This window comes from Hemiscyllium ocellatum, chromosome 3, assembly GCF_020745735.1.
Source record: "Hemiscyllium ocellatum isolate sHemOce1 chromosome 3, sHemOce1.pat.X.cur, whole genome shotgun sequence".
NCBI classification, from domain to species: domain Eukaryota; kingdom Metazoa; phylum Chordata; class Chondrichthyes; order Orectolobiformes; family Hemiscylliidae; genus Hemiscyllium; species Hemiscyllium ocellatum.
The window spans coordinates 118222781-118245093 of record NC_083403.1 but is presented as its reverse complement, the minus strand read 5'-3'; the positions used below and the strand labels follow the sequence as shown (position 1 = coordinate 118245093).

The 22313-nt window shown below is 38.6% G+C and overlaps 1 protein-coding gene and 1 long non-coding RNA gene across 7 annotated transcripts in view; one reads left to right on the top strand and one right to left on the bottom strand.

Annotated features, from left to right (window-relative positions):
• Positions 1 to 6782, bottom strand: part of LOC132807484 (glutamate-rich protein 1) — a 63064-nt gene extending 56282 nt beyond the window's left edge. For all 6 annotated transcript variants that reach the window (XR_009641966.1, XM_060821615.1, XM_060821622.1 and 3 more), the window contains exon 1: positions 6545 to 6782. Coding sequence is in view for 5 of the 6 variants with exons in the window: in XM_060821615.1 (XP_060677598.1) it covers positions 6545 to 6659 (115 nt within the window). In the remaining variant the exon portion in view is untranslated. The remainder of the gene's footprint in view (positions 1 to 6544) is intronic.
• An 82-nt stretch (positions 6783 to 6864) lies between these two features.
• The window catches only part of LOC132807473 (uncharacterized), a 280961-nt gene continuing 265512 nt past the window's right edge, over positions 6865 to 22313 (top strand). Inside the window, exon 1 of the long non-coding RNA XR_009641965.1 lies at positions 6865 to 7040. This is a non-coding gene — a long non-coding RNA (uncharacterized LOC132807473). The remainder of the gene's footprint in view (positions 7041 to 22313) is intronic.

Sequence of the window (22313 nt, the reverse complement as noted above, 5' to 3'; positions counted from 1 at the left end):
TGAGAAAAATAATTGTGTGGTTTGCTTAACAGTCATTACAATGATGCAAAACTGATAAGTGAACAAGTTATTCTGCTGCTAAGGCAGCAGAATAAAGAGGAAGAAATGTGGAAAATTAAGATTTCAAAGGAAGTATGAGTGACAAATTAAATCCCAGGAAATGATAGACTACTAAATAGTCTAACTCCTGTCTAACTATACAATGAAATCAGACTGCATTTATTGCCCATCCTTAATTGCCCAGAGGGCGATTAACAGTCAACCACATTGCTGTGGATCTGGACCCATATGTAGGCCAGACTGGGAAGGATGGCAGTTTCCTTCCCTAAAGGACATTAGTGAACCAGGTAGGCTTTTTTTCCAACAATCCATTCTTAATTCCAGATTTTTACTGAATTCAAATTTCACCAGCTGATGTGGTGGGATTGGAACCCAGGTCCCCGGATTAACAATAATACCTCTAGCCACCTAAAGCAACATTACAGAAAATGTTGAATGTTTAGTCATAGGTAAGCTTTTGTCATTTGCTTACTGGATGCCTATTTCCAACTGCCCTTGAGAAGGTGGTGCCTTCATGAGTTGCTGCTAGAGTTGAGGTAAGGGGTAAGATATACACAGTGCTGTTAGGGAGGGAGTTCTAGGATTTAGAATGAGCCACAGTGAAGGAAGTGTTTTAGTTTGAAGACAGAATAGGTGTTTGCCTCAGAGGGGAACTTACAGGTAATGATGCTCACATGCATCTGCTGCCCAGGTCATTCTAAGTAGTTGAGATCATGGTTTTGAAAGGTGCTCTAAATGGAATCTTGGTCAGATATTGAATCATATAGATGGTGTATGATGTGTACATCAAATGTGCTACTTTGTTCTGCATAACACCAAACTCTCAATGTTTTTGGAACTACACTTAAGCAGGGAGGCAGAAAATACAACTTCACAATCCTGTACTGTGCCTAGTAGACAGTGTACTGATTTTGGGAAGTCAGGAGAGGAGTTACACACCACAAAGAATATGAACCACTAACTTCATCATTTAAGCAGCTGATCCAGTTCAGTTCATGGTTAATGGTAACTCAGGATGTTGTTCAGGAGAGATTGAACAATAATAATGTCATGTACATTAAGGGTCAATACTGGATTCTGGTCAGGGCATTTGCGTAGCACAAATGTCATTTGTCAGTCCAAGTCTGGATAGTGCCTTGATCTTTTTGTACAGGAATATAGGATGCAGCAGTATCCGAGGATCTGTCCCTACCTAGGGGATATTTTGCAATAATATCCTGTGGTGGTGATGTTTGACCTCAAGAAAGCACAAACATCATCTTTTGTTCTAGGGATGAATCCAATGAGCAGAATTTTCATCTGATTTGCTTTGGTTTCAGTTTTTCCAAGGATCCCTGATGTGGTGATAATTTGGTCAAATTGGATTTGACTTAATTTTTGTAAACAAAGTACTTCCATGTTGCGAGATAAATGCTAGTCATCTAATTAACACGTTTTGAGTACTATTGCTGAAACATGTTGTCAGGTCTCAATGTCTTTACAGCACTCAGTTGTTGAAGGTTTTTTTGATATTACGTGAATGAAGTGAAATGTCTGAAGGCTAGAATCTGCAATGGTGGAGGCTTCAAAAAGCTGAGTTGAAAAGTCTGTTGCTGGAAAAGCACAGCCAGTCAGTCAGGCAGCATCCACACAGCAGGAGAGTCGACTTTGTGAGCATGAGCTCTTCATCAGAATGAGGGGATGACCCAAAGGGTCTAAGAGATAAATGGGGGTGGGGGAATGGTAACTGGGAAAGCAATAGGTAGGTGAAGGTGATAAGTCGGAGAGGAGTTTGGAGCAGATAGGTGGGAAGGAAGATGGACAGGTAGGGTAGTTCAAGAGGGTGATACAGAGTTGGAAGGTTGGATCTGGGATAATGTCGGGGGGGGGGGGGTGGAGAGAGAAAAGGGAAATGAGGAACCTGGTGAAATTGATATTGATCCCATGTCATTGGACGGTCCCAAGGCAGAAAATGAGGCCTTCTCCCTCCAAGCGGATGGCTAGAGTTTGACAGTGGAGGCGACCCAGGACTTGCATACCCTGGGTGGAATTGGGGGGGTTGGGTGGGGAAGGTGTTAAAGTGTTTGGCCACAGGGCAGTGGAGTTGTTTACTGTGTCTGCCCCAGAGATGTTTCCTGGAACGTTCTGCAAGTTGGAGTCCTGACTTTCCAATGTAGAAGAGACCACATCAAGAGCAACAGACACAGTAAATGATGTGTGTGGAAGTACAGGTAAATCTCTGTTGGATGTGAAGGATCCTTTGGGGCCTTGGACAGGGGTAATAGGGGAGGGGTGGGCGCAGGTTTTGCACTTCTTGTGGTGACAGGGGAAGGTGCCGAGAGTGGAGGGTGGGTTTATAGTGGGCATGGACCTAACAAGGAAGTTGGCAGAGGGAATGGTCCCAGGTAGTAAGGGTTGAAAATGGCAGAGGATTACGCATTGTATACATTCAAAAAGCAGCCAAGATAAATTATTCATTCAACACTTCTGATTAACACTTTTTCTTGCCCTGTTTTTTGCACTGGGCTTCTCCATAACGGAGGTCAATTATATTCACACAGAATCCTCATCCTGTTAATTATTTAATCATCAACCAGCATAGGATGGCAGACTAAGATCAGACCCAAGGGTCACAGGATCGTTTAGCTGTCTATTGCATGCTGCTTCCATTGACTGGCATGCAAGTAGTCCTCTGTTGTTAATTGACCAGATATCTGGTGCTGCTGCAGGCACGTTGTCCTACACTCTTTATTGTCCCATGGTTCAATTAGTAAAGATTGGCTAATTCAGCACTAACATGCCCATCAACACTGAGGAAGCCAAGTACACCAATGCAAAGTACAAGGTTGAAACACTTGCAACCATCTTCGGCCTAAAACGTCAAGGGGATGTTCAATTTTGCTTTCCTAAAGTCCTTACAATGAGAAATACCAATCTTCAGAAAATTAAGTTCACTGATAATTAGCAACAGCCAACGGGACTGAATAATGCAAAGATCCTGAGAACATCTTGGGCTGTAGCATTGAATGCAAGCTCCAGAAATAGTCACAGCCGCCAGCAAACTATTCTAGTACTATTACAGCATATGCATCTACCAAACAAATGTAGAAAAGTGTCCAAATATGTTCTGCCCAGAAAATGGAGGGTAAATCCAATCTGTTTAATTACCTAGCACAAAGGAATCTACTAGCTGGCAGCTAATTATCTCAGTTCCTAAATGATAATTATGAGAGTTCCTCACAGTAGTGACCAAGATCCAACGATCTTCATCAATTACCGCTCCAATACAAGAGGAGAGTGGGGATATTTGCAGATGACTGAACAGTGTTCCATTTCATTCTCAGCTCCTCAAACAAAACAATCTGAGCCTGCATGCAGTAAATCGAAACAACTTCAGGCTTGGGTTGACAAGTGAAAAGTTACAGCAAACTTTGTTTTAATCAACAGCTTATGGACCAGCAACCTCAATAAACAGCAAAAATGATATACCCGATATACCAGAAGTTTACTGGATTATCACGATCTCAGAGTAATCAGCTGAGAGTGAAAGTGAGAAGGCTTTCTGCTGGTAAGTTTTATTTAAGGGAAAGTTGCATTATTATTTAAATAAAGTATAAGAATGATGTGCATACACCTCTGAATTACGCTTCTATTACTTAGCGTGTGTTTCTACGTTAATCATGTGGTTCTCTTAATTAATTTGAATACTTGATCAACCAGCACACTCAAAGTGCCAGTTAACATAAAGTTTGCTATAGAACATTACAGTGCAGTATAGGCCCTTTGGCTCTCAATGTTGCGCCAACCTGTAGAACGGATCTGAAGCCTGTCTATCCTACACTATGCCATTTTCATCCTTATGTTTATCCAATGAGCACTTAACTACCCTTAAAAGTTGGCGGGTCTACTAATGTTGCAAGCAGTCAATTTCACGCCCCTACTACTCTCTGAATAAAGAAACTACTTGATACCTGTCTGATATCTATCACCCCTAATTTAAAGCTATGTGCCCTCGTGCTAGCCAGCACCATCCAGTGGCTTAGTGGTTAGCACTGCTCTCTCACAGCGCCAGGGACCTGGGTTCAATTCCAGCTCAGGAGACTGTCTATATGGAGTTTGCACGTTCTCCCTGTGTCTGTGGGGTTTCCTCCAAGAGCTCTGGTTTCTTCCCACAGTCCAAAGATGTAGTGGCCATGCTAAATTGTCCATAGTGTTCAGGGACATGCACGTTAGGTGCATTAGTCAGGGGTAAATATAGGGTACAGAAATAGGACTGGTGGGTTACTCTTCGGAGGGTCAGTGTGGATTGTTAGGCCAAAGGGCCTGTTGCCATACATTAGGAATTCTTTTAAAAAAAATTGTCTTTTTCCAATGTGAATACTGACGAAAAATATTCAATTAGCGCTTCCCCTATGTCCTCGGACTCCACATACTACTTCCAACTACTCTATATAAACTTCATCCAAGTATTGGACAATGATCATTTCCAATTGAAGAGAATATTAACATCTGTCCTTGGCACTCAATGTAATTACCATTGTTGAGTCATCCATCAGTATCATGGACATTATTATTGAAGAGAAACTTAACTGAACGAACCTCTTATCATTGCCGCAACCAGATCAAGCTGGGGATTCTGCAGTGATTAATTTACCTCCTGACTCTCCAAAAGTTGTTCACCATCTACTCGGTAAAAGTCAGAGATTGAATTATTTCCATAAGACACAGGAGTGGAAGTAAGGCCATTTGGCCCATCAAGTCCACTCCACCATTCAATCATGGCTGATGGGCATTTCAACTCCACTTACCAGCATTCTCCCCATAGCCCTTAATTCCTTGTGACATCAAGAATTTATCAATCTCTGCCTTGAACACATTTAGCGTCCCGGCCTCCACTGCACTCTGCGGCAATGAATTCCACAGGCCCACCACTCTCTTGCTTCATTTGGATGAATACACTTCTGACAATGCAACATCAACAATCCACTTTATTGCCATTATGATGTATGTGGCAATGTGCATTATCTAAAGCTTCACTTCAACAACTTCACAAGGCTCCTGACAGCATCTTCCAAATAGGTGACCTCTATCACCTTGCAGGTCAAGGGCAGATGATAAACAGGCACACCACCGCATGCAAGTGGCCCCTCCAATGCAACTCCATCCTCCATACATACATATATCTAATACTTAAACGTTGATAGTTTCTGCCTCTAACAACCCTACAGACAGTGACTTCCAGATTCCCTATATCTTTTTTGTTTCTTTTAAATCTCCAACCCCCTATCTTAAATCTCTGACCCATGGTCATTGATCTCTCCACCAAGAGGAAAGATTTCATCCTATCTACCCTGTCTATGCCCTCCACAGTCTTATACGTCTCAATCATATTCCTCATACTCCAAAAGTCTCCTCTGCTCGAAGGAAAACAAACCCAGTCTATCATAATTAAAACTCTGCAGCCCAGTCAACATTCTGGTATGATTTGGAGATGCCAGTGTTGGACTGGGATGTACAAAGTTAAAAATCACACAACACCAGGTTATAGTCCAACAGGTTTAATTGGAAGCACACTAGCTTTTGGAGCGAAATCATCTGGTGAAGGAGCGGCGCTCCGAAAGCTAGTGTGCTTCCAATTAAACCTGTTGAACTATAACTTGGTGTTGTGTGATTTTTAACATTCTGGTAAATCACCTATACGCTCACTCCAGTGTGAGTAACATCCCTCTTATAACATGGATTCTAACTGCCTAACTTATAACATGCCTAACCAACGTTAGGCATAGTTCCAACATCACTTTTCTGCTTTTAAACTGTGCCTTGGCTATTCGAGACAGGTATTCTATGTACGTTGTTAACCACATTATCCACCCGTCCTACTACACTCAAGAGACTCCACAGGACATGCATACCAAGGGTCCCTCTGATCCTCAGTGCTTCCCTGCGTCCTAGCGAGAGAGAAAGTCAATATTTTGGGAGTGAAATTTGGTCTGTGGACTGAATAGTGACTTCTTGTCTTCCCAAGATTTAACTGCGGTGGACTCAATTCTGGAATTGGACGTCAGGCAGTCAAGACACACCCCGATGGGAGCCTAAAGTCACTGTGGAAAGGCAAGCTCTCCCTCCCCAGGGGAAAAAAAAGAGAAAAATACTCAAAACCCTGAATTGTTTAAAGCGGAAGTTGCTGGAGAAAAATCAGCAGAATCTTTGGAGAGAGAAACCAGAATTAAGTTTTCCGGTTCAATGCGCGAAAAGGTCTGATAAGATCATGACCATTCTCGCTTCCCAACAGATGGCCACCAGAGCAGCTCATAATTTTCTGTTTTCATGGTAGATTATTTTCAGCTGCTGCCGCCTCGGGGGAAAGGAAATGGGTCAACCAGGCATTCGCTAACAGGAGTCAATCGTTGAAGACTCTCTATCTGCACACGCTATGGTCGGGGTTTAATCCCCATCTCCTCCAGTGCCCGAAACCTCGATCTGCCAACTCTCGACCGTCCCTTACCACGCCGCCTGTCCACCATCGCATCCCGCTCGAATTCCACTGAGTTCAAATCGTCCGCTCGCGCTCCGTCCGTTAAACCGTCTTTCAGTAGGTCAACCCTCTCCCAGGGAACCATAAACTACACGTCAATCAGCGACTGGGAGGCGGAGTCTGATGGATCAGCGGCTTTCCATTGGCCGTCCGAGGTCAGAAGGGGTGGAAGACCCACCTTAGCATTACATCCGTCCGAGGCTGCCTCGTGTCCACTCACCCCAGGCCGCATGCGCTGTTCCGGCTGTGTTGCTGTCTCTGTGGCACATGCGCAGGACTGTGCAGCTTCGCTTGGGATGAGCAAAATAATTTCTTATTTTAATTTTTTGAGAAACAAAAAAAGTCCCAGTGGAAGCCGCAAACGGGAATTGGAAAGTGGGGCATTGTGGATCTAGTGGTCCGCGTTGGCGTGTCATACATGGTAGCGTTTTGGAAGAGGAAAAATACCATGTCAGCGTTGAGGAAGGTAAATATTTGGTGGATGTTGTAAGCAGTTGATGATGGGGAAGAGTGTGAAAGCTTGACTCTCTTTAATCACTCACTCACTCCAGGAAAGGTGTTGTTGAACTTTGAATCAAAGAGGAGTTTGTCAGTGCGGAGTTCAGAGCGCGCCTGTTTAAATACTGTCTTTCAAGTTATCCAGGTGAGCTGCTAGCGTTCACCCAGGTGTGCGCAGATTAGCCAAGGGTGGAGTGAGTAGTCAACCTCCCGGCAACAAGCAGCCCCAGAAAGGCTAGGGGCAGAAGGGAATGATGATAATGGTGGTGTGAGCTTGCCATTCAGAGGGAAGGCGAACCGACCCAAACTTTTGACGAACCTGTATTGTACAGGGAAGCAGGTGAAGAGGTACGAAATCTGTTTGAGTGGGAGGAGCACTTGGCGGAGACCATAACACAAACGCGGCAGTGGGCGATAGATGGAATGAGTGAGAGCTCAAAACTGCGCACACTACTAAGGCAGCTTTACTGAGGTCTGAACCCAGTGACAGCACATTGTCTGTTTAGGTCAAAACATAATGTACTGAATTGTATTGAGAGTCGATTTTATTGGCCTTGAGTGTTTTCAAAGCTGTACTTGAGATTACAGGTGAAGTGTAATGCTTGCTAGTATGTATCTAGAAGGGAGCGGACCAGTTAAGGGATTAATATACATAAACAGACCCTTCCTTTCTGAGGCAGGGCCACTGAACCTGAAGCGTTAACTCTGATTTCTCTTCGCAGAAGCTGACAGAGCTGCTGAGCTTTCCCAGCAATTTCTGATTTACAGTATCCGCAGTTCGTTCGGTTTTTCTTTTTATTAAGGGATTATTATAAAGTATAGTTACTATTTTGCTGTCAGCACAGGGTCGCCTGTCTCAAATTTAAATGTTTAAACACTCGAGGGCAGAAGAGTGCTTTGACAGCAGAGGGCAGCCTTATCTAACCACGATGGACCATCGCATAAATTACCAGCCAACAGAAGATAGTGGAGCTAGGATAGAAAATTATTTAGAAAATAAAGACTGAGCAGGTTTGGCAGCATTTGTGCAGCGAGAAGTCCAATGACCTCCTCAGATCAATTATTTTGCTGAAAGAACTTCAGTGCAGCAGTGGAATTTGATATCACTGAACTGATCTGGGGTAATGTCTATATTATATTAACAGCATTTGGGACAATGAAGAATTGTGCCTATTGATAGTGTCCAAGATTCCATGTGATGACAGCAGATGGTTACCTTGATTTGAAAACCTAAAGGAAAATACAAATTTGCTCAACTGTCCAATCTTGTGTTATTTAGCCACATTACAAATGTAATTTGGGTGCCATAGGTTTTCATTATACTCACTACCTTTAAAATTGGATGACTGAGTCCCAGTATTTAAAATTCCTTTTGGTTTCCGTTCTATTTTCTGATCGCTGATTTAAAAAAAAAACTTGATGCTGTGACCTGAAATTGTAATCCGCTGATGTATGATTTGGAAAATAAAATTAAAATTTCTAATGACCCATACTAGAACTATTGCTTGGATATTGTGTTGCTCTAAATTTGAAAATAGGGCAATAAAATGATTGCAGCATGACTGAAAACTACTGAAATGTGAATGTTCTGTTTAATCAAAGTGCTTGCGGGGAGGGGAATTACCTGAAGATTAACAACATTGAAATTTTGTTTCTCTGCTTTAACATGTATTGTATTTGGTGAAAGTTTCAAGGATGAATAATAACTGAGGCCCATAGTAGCACCTAATGGATGCTATTCTGTTTACATAATTCCTGATGAAGGGCTTATGCCTGAAACGTTCATTCTCCTGCTTCTGTGATGCTGCCTGACCTGCTGTGCTTTTCCAGCACCATACTCTCAACTCTTGACCTCCAGCATCTGCAGTCCTCACTTTCTCCCATATACATATTGCCCTTGTTATATTGTTATGAATAATGTACAATGGTTAATCGCCGTTTGAGGCATGATTTTAACAGTCCTGATGCCATTAAGAAAAAGACAACATAGATATTTTTTTCTCTTCACGGCAGAATTCATGTAAACATATTAATTAAACAGGTAGAATTATTCACTAGTATTCTGATACAGAATTTCAACATTCTAAACCACAGCAGGAAATCTCACAGCTTATAATCAAAAGTTGCAAAATATTGTAAAACTGATTAAGGCTCTTCCACATGTTTACAAATTATGTCAGTGTACGTGGAATTATAGTCTTGAAATATCTTCTCCATGAGTGAATTCTGATAGCTGTGTTGTTATGAATAGTTGTATTTACAGTTTAGCAATAATAATGTTAATGTTTTCACTGCCAGTTTATTGGCTGATGGGAGAAAGAACATGCTATAAAAGAAATATGAGCAAGTTAAAGACCATCCTCTGCTTGAGGATTGGATACATTTTCAAGATAATTTTTTGTTTTATGGTGAACCTCCGTTTGACTAGATCTTCCGATTATTCACTATTAAACAATATGTGTAAATAAATATTCTTAGTACAGTTAAAGCTTTTTTTTGTATTTTGTTCAAATCTATTCAGTTAATTTCAAAGTCATAGGCACTGGAGTTTGAAATTCGTACTAATACCTCTTAACTCTCATATCTTCATATTATCCTGAAGTAAATCTAGAATGTGATCAGATTAATCTCTGAATCTTTCTGGAGAGATATAGAGTGGGAAATATCACTTACAAGATCAAGAAATCTCTTTAGCAGAAGTTTCCATTTGTTTCTGGGGAAATAATTTTTGACTGAAAATATATTGTTTTTCAAAATTCATTTGATTTCAGTCTATTCCCTTGTGAGCATTCTTATTTTTAAAGTGAAAACTTTTAATTCAATATATTAAAGTAAGGTAAAGTTGTTTCAGTCCAAAGTTCCATAGGGCTGCTGTCTCATTTAAGTGTCTTAAATCACTGGTGGTAATTTACAAAGACCAATAAAGGAGTCCACCTCCTTTAAAGGATTCAACAAGGCAGCTAGTTTTAAAATTGTTTAACTTTTTGCTTATAAATACCTCTCATACCTCTTTATCATACCATGCTAGAGGATTGCAAGCTTGCAATTTCAAATAAACCTTTTGGACCATAGCCTGTTGTCTATGAAAAAGTGAGGACTGCAGATGTTAGAGAGTCAGAGCCAAAAAGGGTGGCACTGGAAAAGCATAGGTCAGGTTGCATCATGCATTCCTGATGAAGGGCTTATGCCCCAAACGTCAACTCTCCTCTTCAGATGCTGCTTGACTTGCTATGCTTTTCCACTATTACCCTTTTTGATTTTAACCTGGTGTCATTTGATTTTTGACCATACAGATAATCTTTTTTATTCTTCCTACCAAAATGGACAATTTCACGTTTCTCCTCACTATGCTCCATATGTTGTGCTGGATGGATACTGATGTTACTGACTATTACCTTGATATTGAAACAAAAACAAAATAGTAATTATCTATATACGATTCAGTTGTCTGCCCATTCCCTTTCTCATAAAATTTGATTGTGATGGGAAGGAAGAGTTGTAATATGAGAGATGTATAAATCCACCACATAAAGCTATTCATGCTAAATGTAATTCTGGCGCGTTGTGGCTTAATTTATTGTTTTTGTTTATGGTCATTCTCAAGGTGAAGAATAATAATCACTCTTTTTCAATGTTTGGATAGCGTTGTGTCCTTCAAGGGTCATATTACTAGCTTTAGTAGGTGAACAAAATGCTTTAGCACAGTATGAGGGAAAATGTTGTTCACATTATTTTATGCAGACATGTTTGACAAGCATTTTTTAAAAAAAATTACATTGGAATAAATTTAATTGCTAAAGTGATAATTATGTTCATGTTCTTATGACATAAAGCACAATTCTTTTTTTCTTCCCAGAACTTAGCCAGTCAAGTCATTTCCATATAAATTTGGTTTTGGGTTGTGAACATGGCTAGCACGATCACATGTACAGCTGAGCACTTGATTTCACAGACTGGCAGGAGCTCATGGACCCCAGTTTGAGAGCCCCTGTCAAATTATGTGTACATGTGCGTTTTGGCAATCTATGAACTTCATAAAAGATGAGGGAGGAGCTTCAAAACTAAGCCTGTTCTTGACTTGATTCATTCTTAAATTAACACGACTGCCTTAACTGTTATTGTCTTTGATTTTCAGGTCAACCTGGATGAGTTTAATTTTATCTTTTGACATTACACATGGATGACTAAAAGTTTCAACTGCAGCAAACTTTTTATTAACTGGCACCTATAGGACCAGAAGTGTACCAGCTTATCAACTGTTCCAGTTGATCAAGATCCATTAATCAATGTAAAAACACACACTGTGTAATAGAAATGTAATGCAGGGGGTATACACGTTATAGTTATTCTTTATTTAAAGCATAAATCACTGAAATAATAAAGCAACTTTGCCTTAAATGAAACTTACTGGCAGAGATCCTTCTCACTTGCGCACTGACAAGACAAAGATCATGATAATACAGTAGACTTCTGGTATTTTAGGTGTATAATTTTTGCTAACTTATCAAGGGTGTGGTTAAAACAAAGTTTGCTGTATTAGAATTTTAGTTTACTGTTTGCCTAGCACTTGTGAATTGTTAGACTTAGATGCTTCTTTTCATTAAACTATTAAGTCTTCTAAAATTCCAGAAAATGAACTGCCTTGCTCTACTCATCATTTAGACCTGGTTACCTTGTCAACAAAACTTAGTGGTATTTTATATATTTACAGTTTATATGAGCTACAACCTTGATTAGTAATAATATATAATTAAAATAAAGAACCACAAATGCTGGATTTCTGAAACCAAAGCAAAGTGCTGGAGAGACTCAGCAAGTCTGGCATTATCTGTGGAAAGAAACAAGGCTATCATTTCTAGTCCAGTGAGACAGTGCCCAGAAAGCAGAAAAAGCGAAGTAATTTTTGATGGTACATTTTATCGAGGTTTCATTGAGTTAGTAAATGGTTAAGAAATAAATCTTGGGGAATTAGATTCAACATCTATACCTTACAAGAAAAATCTCAATCCAATAGAGTACATTTCAATGTGATAGCAGAAGAACAATCTAGTTTTATTAGAAACTCACTTACATATATGTGCAAATGTGCTGACTTGGACAGAATTTTTCAGTTGAATCATAATCACTTTGCATACACAATGACCTCAAAACTGACAATATTTGCTAACTTAGGCTTCTGGATTTTAACAAAATCTAAATTTAAATCCAATTGCGATCTGAAAGGTCTATTAGATATCTTTCTTTTCCCTATCAGTTTTGTAGCAAAAATGTGAAGACACATGCCATAGAGATATTATCCTACTGACAATTAAATAGGTATTGATTATAATTTCCTATATCTAATGCTCTGGAATTCGTGGTTGTAATGATGTAACTGTGTATTTACAAGAGGTATGTTGTGAGACTGATAGTAGCTTTTGTCATTCATACATGCAGTGAAATGTGAAAATGAAGTTGACTCCCTGGAATTATGTAGTGTGTGTTGTTGAAGTCCTTGCAGATTTTAAAAAAATCTTAGAACTTACTGGATGTGAATTTCCACTTTTTGATGCTGTAATTACAATGTGAAATCAGCCAAAATTGCTAAATGTTCCTAATGAGGTGTAGATGGATTGTTAATTATGTATTGATTTCATAGTCATTGCTGAGAAACCATTGTACATTTATTGCTTTTATTAATGTTTAAAATTTCATGTTTTTAAAGTGTGTTATTTCAACACCATTAATCCCACTTGTATACCTCAAACTTTGTTTCACTTTTTAGGGCAAGATCAAGAGTCCTTACTCGCAAAATATTGACCTACTGACTGTCTGACTTTAAGCTGCAGCGTAATCTCTTGGCTTTCAATATTTGTGTTTAAAAAAAACTCCATAAATAACCTTCTTTGTCTGTGCCTTTACTTTCCTTGTTGATCAGAATGTCTGCATCATTAAACTGGTCTTTTATTTACATATGCCTGCCAAAGAAGGAATCATTTGGGCTGCTGTATGATTCACAATATTTATATTCCTAGAAGTAATGTTTCCATCCTTCTATATTCAGGAATAAACAACCATCAATTTCTAATTCACTAATTCTGGCTGAGTTCAGTAATGTCAGCCAAAACTGTGAATCCAGATTCTGCACATTTTCCTTGAATATGTGCAGAATGAATCTTAATGTCAAAGTACCATTAGAAAGAGAAGCAGGAGTAATTCATTAAGTTTACTGAATGACAGAGCCATTCCATTACATTTCTGACTGGTTGTGGCCTTAACTCTACTTTCCTGCATATTTCCCCCTAATAACTTTAGACTCATTTGCTGATTCAAAATTCAGTCCAACTGTGTTCCTTGGAAGAGAGTTCCAAAGACTGGCACCCTTCAGCCAGAAGAAATTCCTCCATATTTACATCCTAAATTAGATTTTTTTTAAACCACACCCTAGAGTGAAAATGTTGTAACGGTCCCTTTAAGCATGAACCAGCACATTCTCAGAGACAATAGATAGCAGCTGACTGGGTTTCAGAAGTGTCTCATTAACAACACAGCTCTGAATAAGTTATTTAGAAAATATCAGGACTAGATTTCCCTAGTAAGGAGAGTTGGTAGGAGAGGTAGAAAGAAGAATCGAATTTGTACTGAACAATGAATGCAAGTAAATCATTGTGGAAAAAACTTACCAACTCATGCTTTGGTAAATGGGTTACACCGTTCTAGTTTTCCCTCATTAGGGGAAACATCCTGTCAGCATTTAGCTTTTCAGACCTCTTCAGCATCTTGCATAAGAACACCTGTAAACTCCAGTGAGTATAGCCCAACCTGCTATACCTTTCCTTTGGACACAACCCATTTATGACAGGAATAAGTATTGGAAGCTTTTTCTGAACTGCTTCCAATATATGTATCTGCTCAACCAGACCAAAACATAGTATTCTAGATGTATTACTGTACAGTAATAGCAAGACTTTCTTTTATATTCCACTCCCTTGAAATGGAGACCAATGTTCCAATAAACTTCCTTGCAATTGTAAACTTGCAATTTATATTAGCAGAAATGACCTTGCGTAATAATGTTGCTATTTCACATTTTTATGAACAGCATCACCAACTCACCATGTGCTTCTAAAGTGTGAGATTGTGTTCTAGTTATTGAACTATGGCAATTTACCTTCTGAGACATAATTAATGTATTTCTTATACTAGTCTTTAAATTCTCATTGAATTCCAACTCTGAGTCATGCCAAGTTTAGTGATAATTTTGTGCTGGAAGTTGGTCTGTTGTTGAATCCATTTTATTTTCAATCACTTATGATTCCAATTGATAGGATTCTGACTTGTCCAGTAATACTAATTAATAACCAGCATGATTTTTAAAAAATTGATATTAATGAGGTGATCATTTACAAACACACATACAGTGCCGCGGATTACAATTTAACAATAAAACACAAGTTTATCATGGAAAAGAAATATAAATATAATAAACTATTTATGTATAATTCAAAATTGAAGATTTTGTGTCATATGGATAAACTATAATCTCATTGATCCTGACAACACTTCTTTGTAGTGCTCACATCAGAGACAATTCTTTTCTCTAGCTGTGGAATTAATTCTTGATTGTGAAATTTTGATAGTCTTTTGATTCATCGTGTAACTGAGCATAAACGTTTTCAGCTTCAAATAACACCTTCAGTTAATATTTGATCAAACACTTCTGGTCTCGAAACTTCATTAAACTCTTTACACTAAGGTAATCATTTTTTATTTAAGTTATTAATTCTAAATGATCTCCCTTTCTCAGGAACAAGAACTTTACACACCCAGTTTCATTTAGAAAGCCCGCAGAACTGTTCAAATGAAACCAAAAGATTTTTTTTCAAGTTATTCATGTTTCCCATAAGCTTAAAAAAAGCCTAGAATCTTCTATCTGAAAACTTAATGCACTACAGTTTTACTTTGTTTGTTCATAAACTCTTATGATATAAAGGAATTCTCAGTAGCCTCAAACTATTTCTTTCAATTTAACAACATAAGGAATAGGAGAAGGGATAGGATCATTATCTCCCAGAGCTTGCCTTGAGTTTGTTCTATGAGATTGTGGCTGATAAGCCTCAGGCATCCACTCCTCTTTTGTGCTAGCTCTTCATAGCTCTCAACTCAATCAAAGATGATTCTCTTTTCACAAAGCCATGTTGATTCTTTTGATTTCATTAAAGTTGGTAAACATCCTGCTTTTTTTTCCATAACAGTGGACTCTAGCATTTTCTGAAGATGTTAGGTTAACTTTCCTATAATTGTCTACTTTTTGTTTGCTTCCCTTCTTGAATGGTATATCATATGAGTAAGTTTCTGATCTGTTGGAATCTTCTCAGAATCCAGCAAATACTCGAGTATTTGTATCTCTGCAGCTACTTCATTCAAAGCCCTTGGATCAGACCTTCATGTCCTGGCAATTTGTCTGTCTTCAGTCCCATTAGTTTGCTAAGTATTTTGTGCCTTCTGATTCATTGTGTTATAAGATCTTTCCTCCCATTAGTACCTTCGTTATCTCTGATGTTTTTTGGGATGATTACAATGTCCTCCTCCCTGTAGACTGATTGTTTAACTGATCTACCATTTCCCTGTACCCCATTATCAATGCCCAGTCACACCTTCCAAGCGTCTCACACTGACTTTATCTATATTCTTTTTATGTACCCATAGAAGCTCTTGCTGAGCATTGTTTACATATGAAATGATGTCCACAGGAAATGACATCACCAACCCAAGGAAACCCAAACATATAAATAGAAAGCTGGCTACGCTATCAGTGCTTCATCTGGAGGCTAACTGAAGATGTTACATAGTATGGTGATGAAATGTCTGAAAATGAACCTTCCAGGTCAGCCAGCAAACCTACATCCATTGTTTACATCTTGACAATTTGCTCCCACAATCAATATTATCCTGTTTTATTAGCTTTTTAGACATATGCTGCTGGTTCTGATGAAACAAATCCTAATCCTCTAACCACTTTTTTTTTGCCGTTGTCTTACATTTTAGTTTTTGGTTAGAAGCTCTCCTTGACCACCTTTGAACCACAGATGGTTCAATCTTCTCATCAAATCCTCATCTTTGACCAGAATAAACCTTTGCTAAGTATTGTGGGGAAAATAAAGACATCACCATGATTGCAGAAATATGTATGTTAATTATTAAGCCCCTTCAGACATAGAAAACCCATTTGCCACAAGTTCAAAACTCAATAGGCAATATTAAAATCATAAATCACATTTTTAATTGATTAAATTGTCATCTGTTGTATTGAAATGAATAGTGTGATTCTGTTCAGACACTACACCAAGCATTCTTGTGACACACTGTAATGTACCTAATGACTTGTTAATTCCTTTCCTGTCAAACAACAGGTGTCCTGCAGTAAGGATAACACCCATTACCAAGAAAAAAATAGGAGAAAGTGAGGACTGCAGATGCTGGAGATCAAAGTCAAAAGAGTATGATGCTGGAAAAGCACAGCTGGTTTTTCCAGCACCACACTCTTCAACCATACAAAAACTCAATTCTATTCAATGAAAATAAAGGGGCACTTTTGTCAAACCAGTTAATCCTTTCTTGCAGCATGCTGCGATTCATCCATTTCTTTTATGTGGCACTGCCAGTTGATTTCTTCACCTGCAGAAAGCATACATTTTGGTTTTGGATTAAGCATAAGCAGTAAAGAAATTTGAAGCTTGCCCATCTCATTTTACTGTTTCATATTTCAATGGAACACTTTTTTTTCTGGTCTCCTAAAGTAAGTTCTTGTGTTTTTCATTTGATTTTAGTTTAAGAGCACATTATTGAAGCCATACACGTGCACAAACGCACACTTGTTATGGCTTTTAATTTCATTCTCTTGATTTAGTGGAATAACCCTCCACAGTTCACTTCCCCGCTTTTCCTAGCGCAGTCACCATAATAAACACATTTGTCGTTTTTTTCTTCTTTCTGCCCAAACTATATGTAAACCTCTCTGATAGCTGCAGTGAGCATTGCAGAATTGTTTAATTCTCAGATTGTTATTTTTACGTTTACTTTGAAGATTTGAAAGCTTCCTGCTTTCCTTGAGTTCCTGTAAACTATTGGATATTTGATTTGAATTCATTGATTCTGTATAGGAAGAATTCAGTGCAGTACAGTTAACATTTAATTGAATCTTATGTAAATACCCACAAAATATTGTCCTGAACTTAATGAACATGGCTTCTTTTATTCACCTACAGAATGCATTTCTTCTAGCTTTTCAATTGTATAATTAATAATTGCATAACTAACAGCAATACAACTTTTTTGTGGAAATATATAACCTGACTGCCTTTGTAATCTGAAAAAGTATTCTGACCTTGAAAATAAATTAGTACAGCATATCAGGTGTACTCAAGATTTATACTAAGACAAATTCCAGCCTTCCAATGAGCAAATATTGGTGCTTTTAATAAAAAGTTTCCGTGAAAGTAAGTACTGGTTTTGGTGAAAGATTGCTTCAGTTTCATAGTTCACATATATTTAAGTAATCATCAGTCCAGTACATAAATAAACCTCTGACTTTTTACCAAAACATCTAAGTGCTTTTTACTTACCATTTTTTTACTTCCCAATTGCTGCTGAAGTCAAACTCGCCCTGATGCATACTCTTCCTACTCATTTGGAGGCAGCTGTTCAGCTCCCCATCTCTGCACCATCGATATTTGCAGTTAAGGCTACTGGTTCACTGGTGCATGCTGTATTCCTCCCAGTCCTTCCCTCTGTGACAAAATGATATTAAAAGAAAACACAGATACACAGTCCAGCTAAAACTTCCTTTCTGTTTGCATAACCAGCAAATAGTTATTCAGTAGGTAGAATTCAATATATCAGAGTGAAAAGAGAGATTGGAGAAAGGTTTCTGCAAAGTTTTAGACAGATGCCTTCGAGTAAATGCGAAAAGTCTGGCGTCTGGCTGAAGCAAGAAGATTACATTGAAAAATATGCCAATGAAAATCACCAGAATTAACTCTTAGTTTCTCATAGATCTATCTTAATCTTCACTTTGAAACAAGTAAAAACAGACATGGCAGATTTTGAAGCCAGCCTAGAATGATGTAGTGGATTTATGAAAAGAAATGATTTTGTACTGCAACAAATGATCAAAAGTTCACAATATCTCCCAGCTGAACTTTATGAAAGGTTTATCACAGTTCAGTAGGATATAATTTAAAACCAACAAAAGAATGGATACAGATTGGCATGTATTGGGCATATGTGGCTGTCATGAACTTTGACATACCGGCCAAACTGAGCAAAGTTGGAGAGAAAACGCTGAGGTCTACGATTGTGCTGCCATGCATGTCTGATTGATTTAAGGTTAAACCAGTGATGATATTCAAGAGAGAGAGCCTCCTTTTTCAATAAAAAGTGTTATCAACATTTATGATGATGGAAGCAAGTGACTTGAAATATGGCTGAGAAAAGTTTGGAGGTCCTGACCAGGAGGATAATGCAAACAAAACTTTCTGGGTCATGTTCAGGTTATGCTTCATCTAATGATGTGTAATAACAAATCATGATGTTGCTGTGATTTCTGATTATCTAACCAGCATCGTTCACCCATTGGTTGTCTCTCTAAATAAGTCCTTCAAGTACAATATGTGCAAAAAAGTGGATGATAGGAAGAGAGAAGACATTCATCAGAGGAGACAGCATAAGGCTTTGATATTAGGAAATATGTGAATTGTCTGTAGAATCTAATGAAATCAGAATAGATTGTTGTCAAATAATTTGAAGAAATATGGGATATCTAATGCAGTAGATGGGCCAGAGTGTAATTATTTGTGGAACAATATGGCTAATAACAATGTGATTGATGATCCATATGATGTAATTTAAGAAGTAGAATGGGATAAGTTATCTGACGATGATGATGATTATGGATTTTATATTCAGTGTATGTCCTAGTAATTAGTTGCTGTAATGTGATGAAACTGAAGTTGTATAACATTTCATATAGCTTTTGTTCTTAATTTGTTTCAATTGAGTTTCCTGTTACTCTTCTAAACTCTAACAATGGATGCCTAGCCTGGCCAAGCATTCTTTATAAAAGAACCAAGTAAATCTTTTCTGATCTAACTCAATGTATTGACATCCTTCCTTAAATGTAGCGATCAATATTACATATAGTACTCCAGATGCAGTGGATGGATTTGAGAGATTTGTTGAATGCTGGCAGACACATGCAACATTCAGGTTATTTACTAGCAATTAACTTGGTTACAATAATTAAGTTTTGAATGAAAATTCACTGAAATATCTATATGTTGCTTGGAGTGTACAAATGTATGAATCAGAAGTAGGCTATTCAGCTACTTGAGCCTGCTTTGTCATAAGATTTGATTGGTTTGATTGCAACCTCAAATCCAGATTCCTGTCTATTCGTTGATGACCTGTCAATTACTTGCTTCAAGGTAATCTATCTACCACTGCCTTAAAAAAAAACGGGCGGCACGGTGGCACAGTGGTTAGCACTGCTGCCTCACAGCGCCAGGGACCTGGGTTCAATTCCCGCCTCAGGCGACTGACTGTGTGGAGTTTGCACGTTCTCCCCGTGTCTGCGTGGGTTTCCTCCGGGTGCTCCGGTTTCCTCCCACAGTCCAAAGATGTGCGGGTCAGGTGAATTGGCCATGCTAAATTGCCCGTAGTGTTAGGTAAGGGGTATATGTAGGGGTATGGGTGGGTTGCGCTTTGGCGGGTCGGTGCGGACTTGTTGGGCTGAAGGGCCTGTTTCCACACTGTAAGTAATCTAATCTAACCCTGCTTCCACCACTTTTACAGGAAAAGGAAAAAAAAATCATCTAATCTCAATTCAAATAGGCAACCCCAGACTTTTTGTTCTAGACTGTCCTAGAATGGAAACATTCTCTCCATAAACCTTTTCTGAACTGCCTCCATTGTACTGACATCCTTTAATAAGGCACAGTACACCTAATGAGGTCTCACCAGTGCTCTGTATGCTTGAAGCATAGCCTCTCTACTTCTGTATTCAATTATCCTCATGTTAAATGATAATAATCTATTAGCTTTCTGAATGACTTGCTGTACTTGTATATTAATGTTTTGCAATTCATGCACAAAGATACAAGATCCCAGTGCCTCTCAGAACTCTTCAATCTCTGTCAATTTACATAAGCTTTTTATTCTTTCTGCCAAATGAACAATTCCATAATTTCCTACATTATACTCTATTTGCCACATGTTTTTGCAACCTCCTTCACAACTTGCTTTCCAACCTATTTTTTTGTCATCAGCAAGTTTGGCACTGTACCTTCCATCCTTCCATCTTTCATTGTGGATTAAATGTAGCTGAGGTGCCAACACCAATCCTTTTTCCAAACTGAGAAAAATCCATTAACACCTGCTCCAGTTAACCAGCCAATCTTCTATGTATGGTATTATGTTACGCCTAACAACATGATCTCATATTTTCAAGAATAACCTTTATTGTAGATGCTTATCAAAGTATGAAGAGTTTGTACCATTGAGGAATCCAATATTAATATTGATGTTATGAAATTAAGATGCAAATCTATGTTCAATTACTTAAGATCAATAATTGAATGTCTAGGCAAAGAGCTGAACATGAGGCGTTAATAGTGGACTGAAAGTTTAAATGGCTCAGGATAACGTGAAGAAGGATATCTGAAATATATTCAAGGTTTTCTTGGTCAATTTTGAAGTATTATAGTGCAGGTGAAAGTCTGTGTAATGATTAATTGTTAATGTATTAGACCATTATTCCTGGTGGAATGATGAAGATTTGTGACTGAATCTCCAAGAGCTATTGAGGTATTTATAGAGAAAATATTTTCATGTGTGCTTTGGCAGGTTAAGAAAACATCTCAAAAAGAAAAAGCCTGGACCTCGTCATTACCAGTCTGACCTTCTGCTGAAGATTGAACAAAATGAGGAGACCCGTACTTTGAAAGCATTTTTTTTTCTCTTCCTTTTTGTACAAGAATACCTGATGCCTATGCATAGCAGAAGTGAGAAAAATAGGAGGAAAATATTGTAAATATGTTCTGATTACTTTCTGGAATCATTTAAGGAGAAATTCCTCCGATAATATTATCTACACTTATTAATTCTTGTTTCTGGAATAGGAGCAAGATTAGATCATTCTGCCTCACCAAGCCTAGACTGCCATCCGTTAATGTTATGGCTGATCTTCCAACTCGCTTGCCTTAATTCAAAATTACTCTATACTTTTAGTGTCCAAAAATTTATCAGTCTTTTGTCCAAATATATTCAATGACTGAGCAACTGTAGCTCTCTGGGGTAGAGAGTTCCGAATATCATAATTCTTTGAATGAAGACATTTTTTTGCCATTTCAGACCTCTGATCTGAAGGCTATGGCCTCTGGTTCAGTCAGCACTAAGTGCTAATTGCGTGGCTGCAAACCTGGCTTTTAGATTCTGAGGGACAGGATGACTCAAGGTATTCTGTGATGAGAGATTGTAAATAGTGTTTGCAAACAGATCTTTTGCTGCTGATGACCCATACAGCCTCATGAGGTCAGTTCTGAGTTGCTTGATGTGTTCGAAATCTATCCCATTCACTCTGGTGGTAGTGACACACATGATGGAAGGTATCAAAAGGAATGTGTGGAAGTTACTCTGACTGATACTATAATGGCCAGGCATTATAGTAGATCTGCAAGAGATAGATTGATTAGGACAAGGTAAAATACATTTTTCTTTGTTGGTTCCCTTACCATCTGCTGCAGATCCAGTCTAGCAACTATGTCCTTCATCAGCTGAAGGGTTGTGGTGGTAGGAGGTAGTCAGAAGGAGATTTCCTTGCACAAGTTTGACCTGATGCAATGAGACTTCACTGGTTTTGGAGTCCATGTTGAGGACTCCCAGAGCAACTCCTTGCCAGCTCTATGCCACTGTGCTGCTGCCTCTGTTGAATCTCTCCTTTTGGTGGGCCAGGATGTACCCAGAAATTGTAATGATGGTGTGTAGGATATTGTTATTCTCATAGCATCATAACTTGGAAGCAGTGCCACACTTGGCAAGGTTGACCAGGCTGTGTGCATCACTGTTTGATGTTGGGTGGTCTGTCTGATTTAATTTCTTTTATCCAACTTTGCAGTGACTTGCTTGGCCATTCCAGAGGGCACTTAAAGAAACCACCTTACTGTGGATCTAGAGTCACATGTAGGCCAGAGCAGACAATGATGGC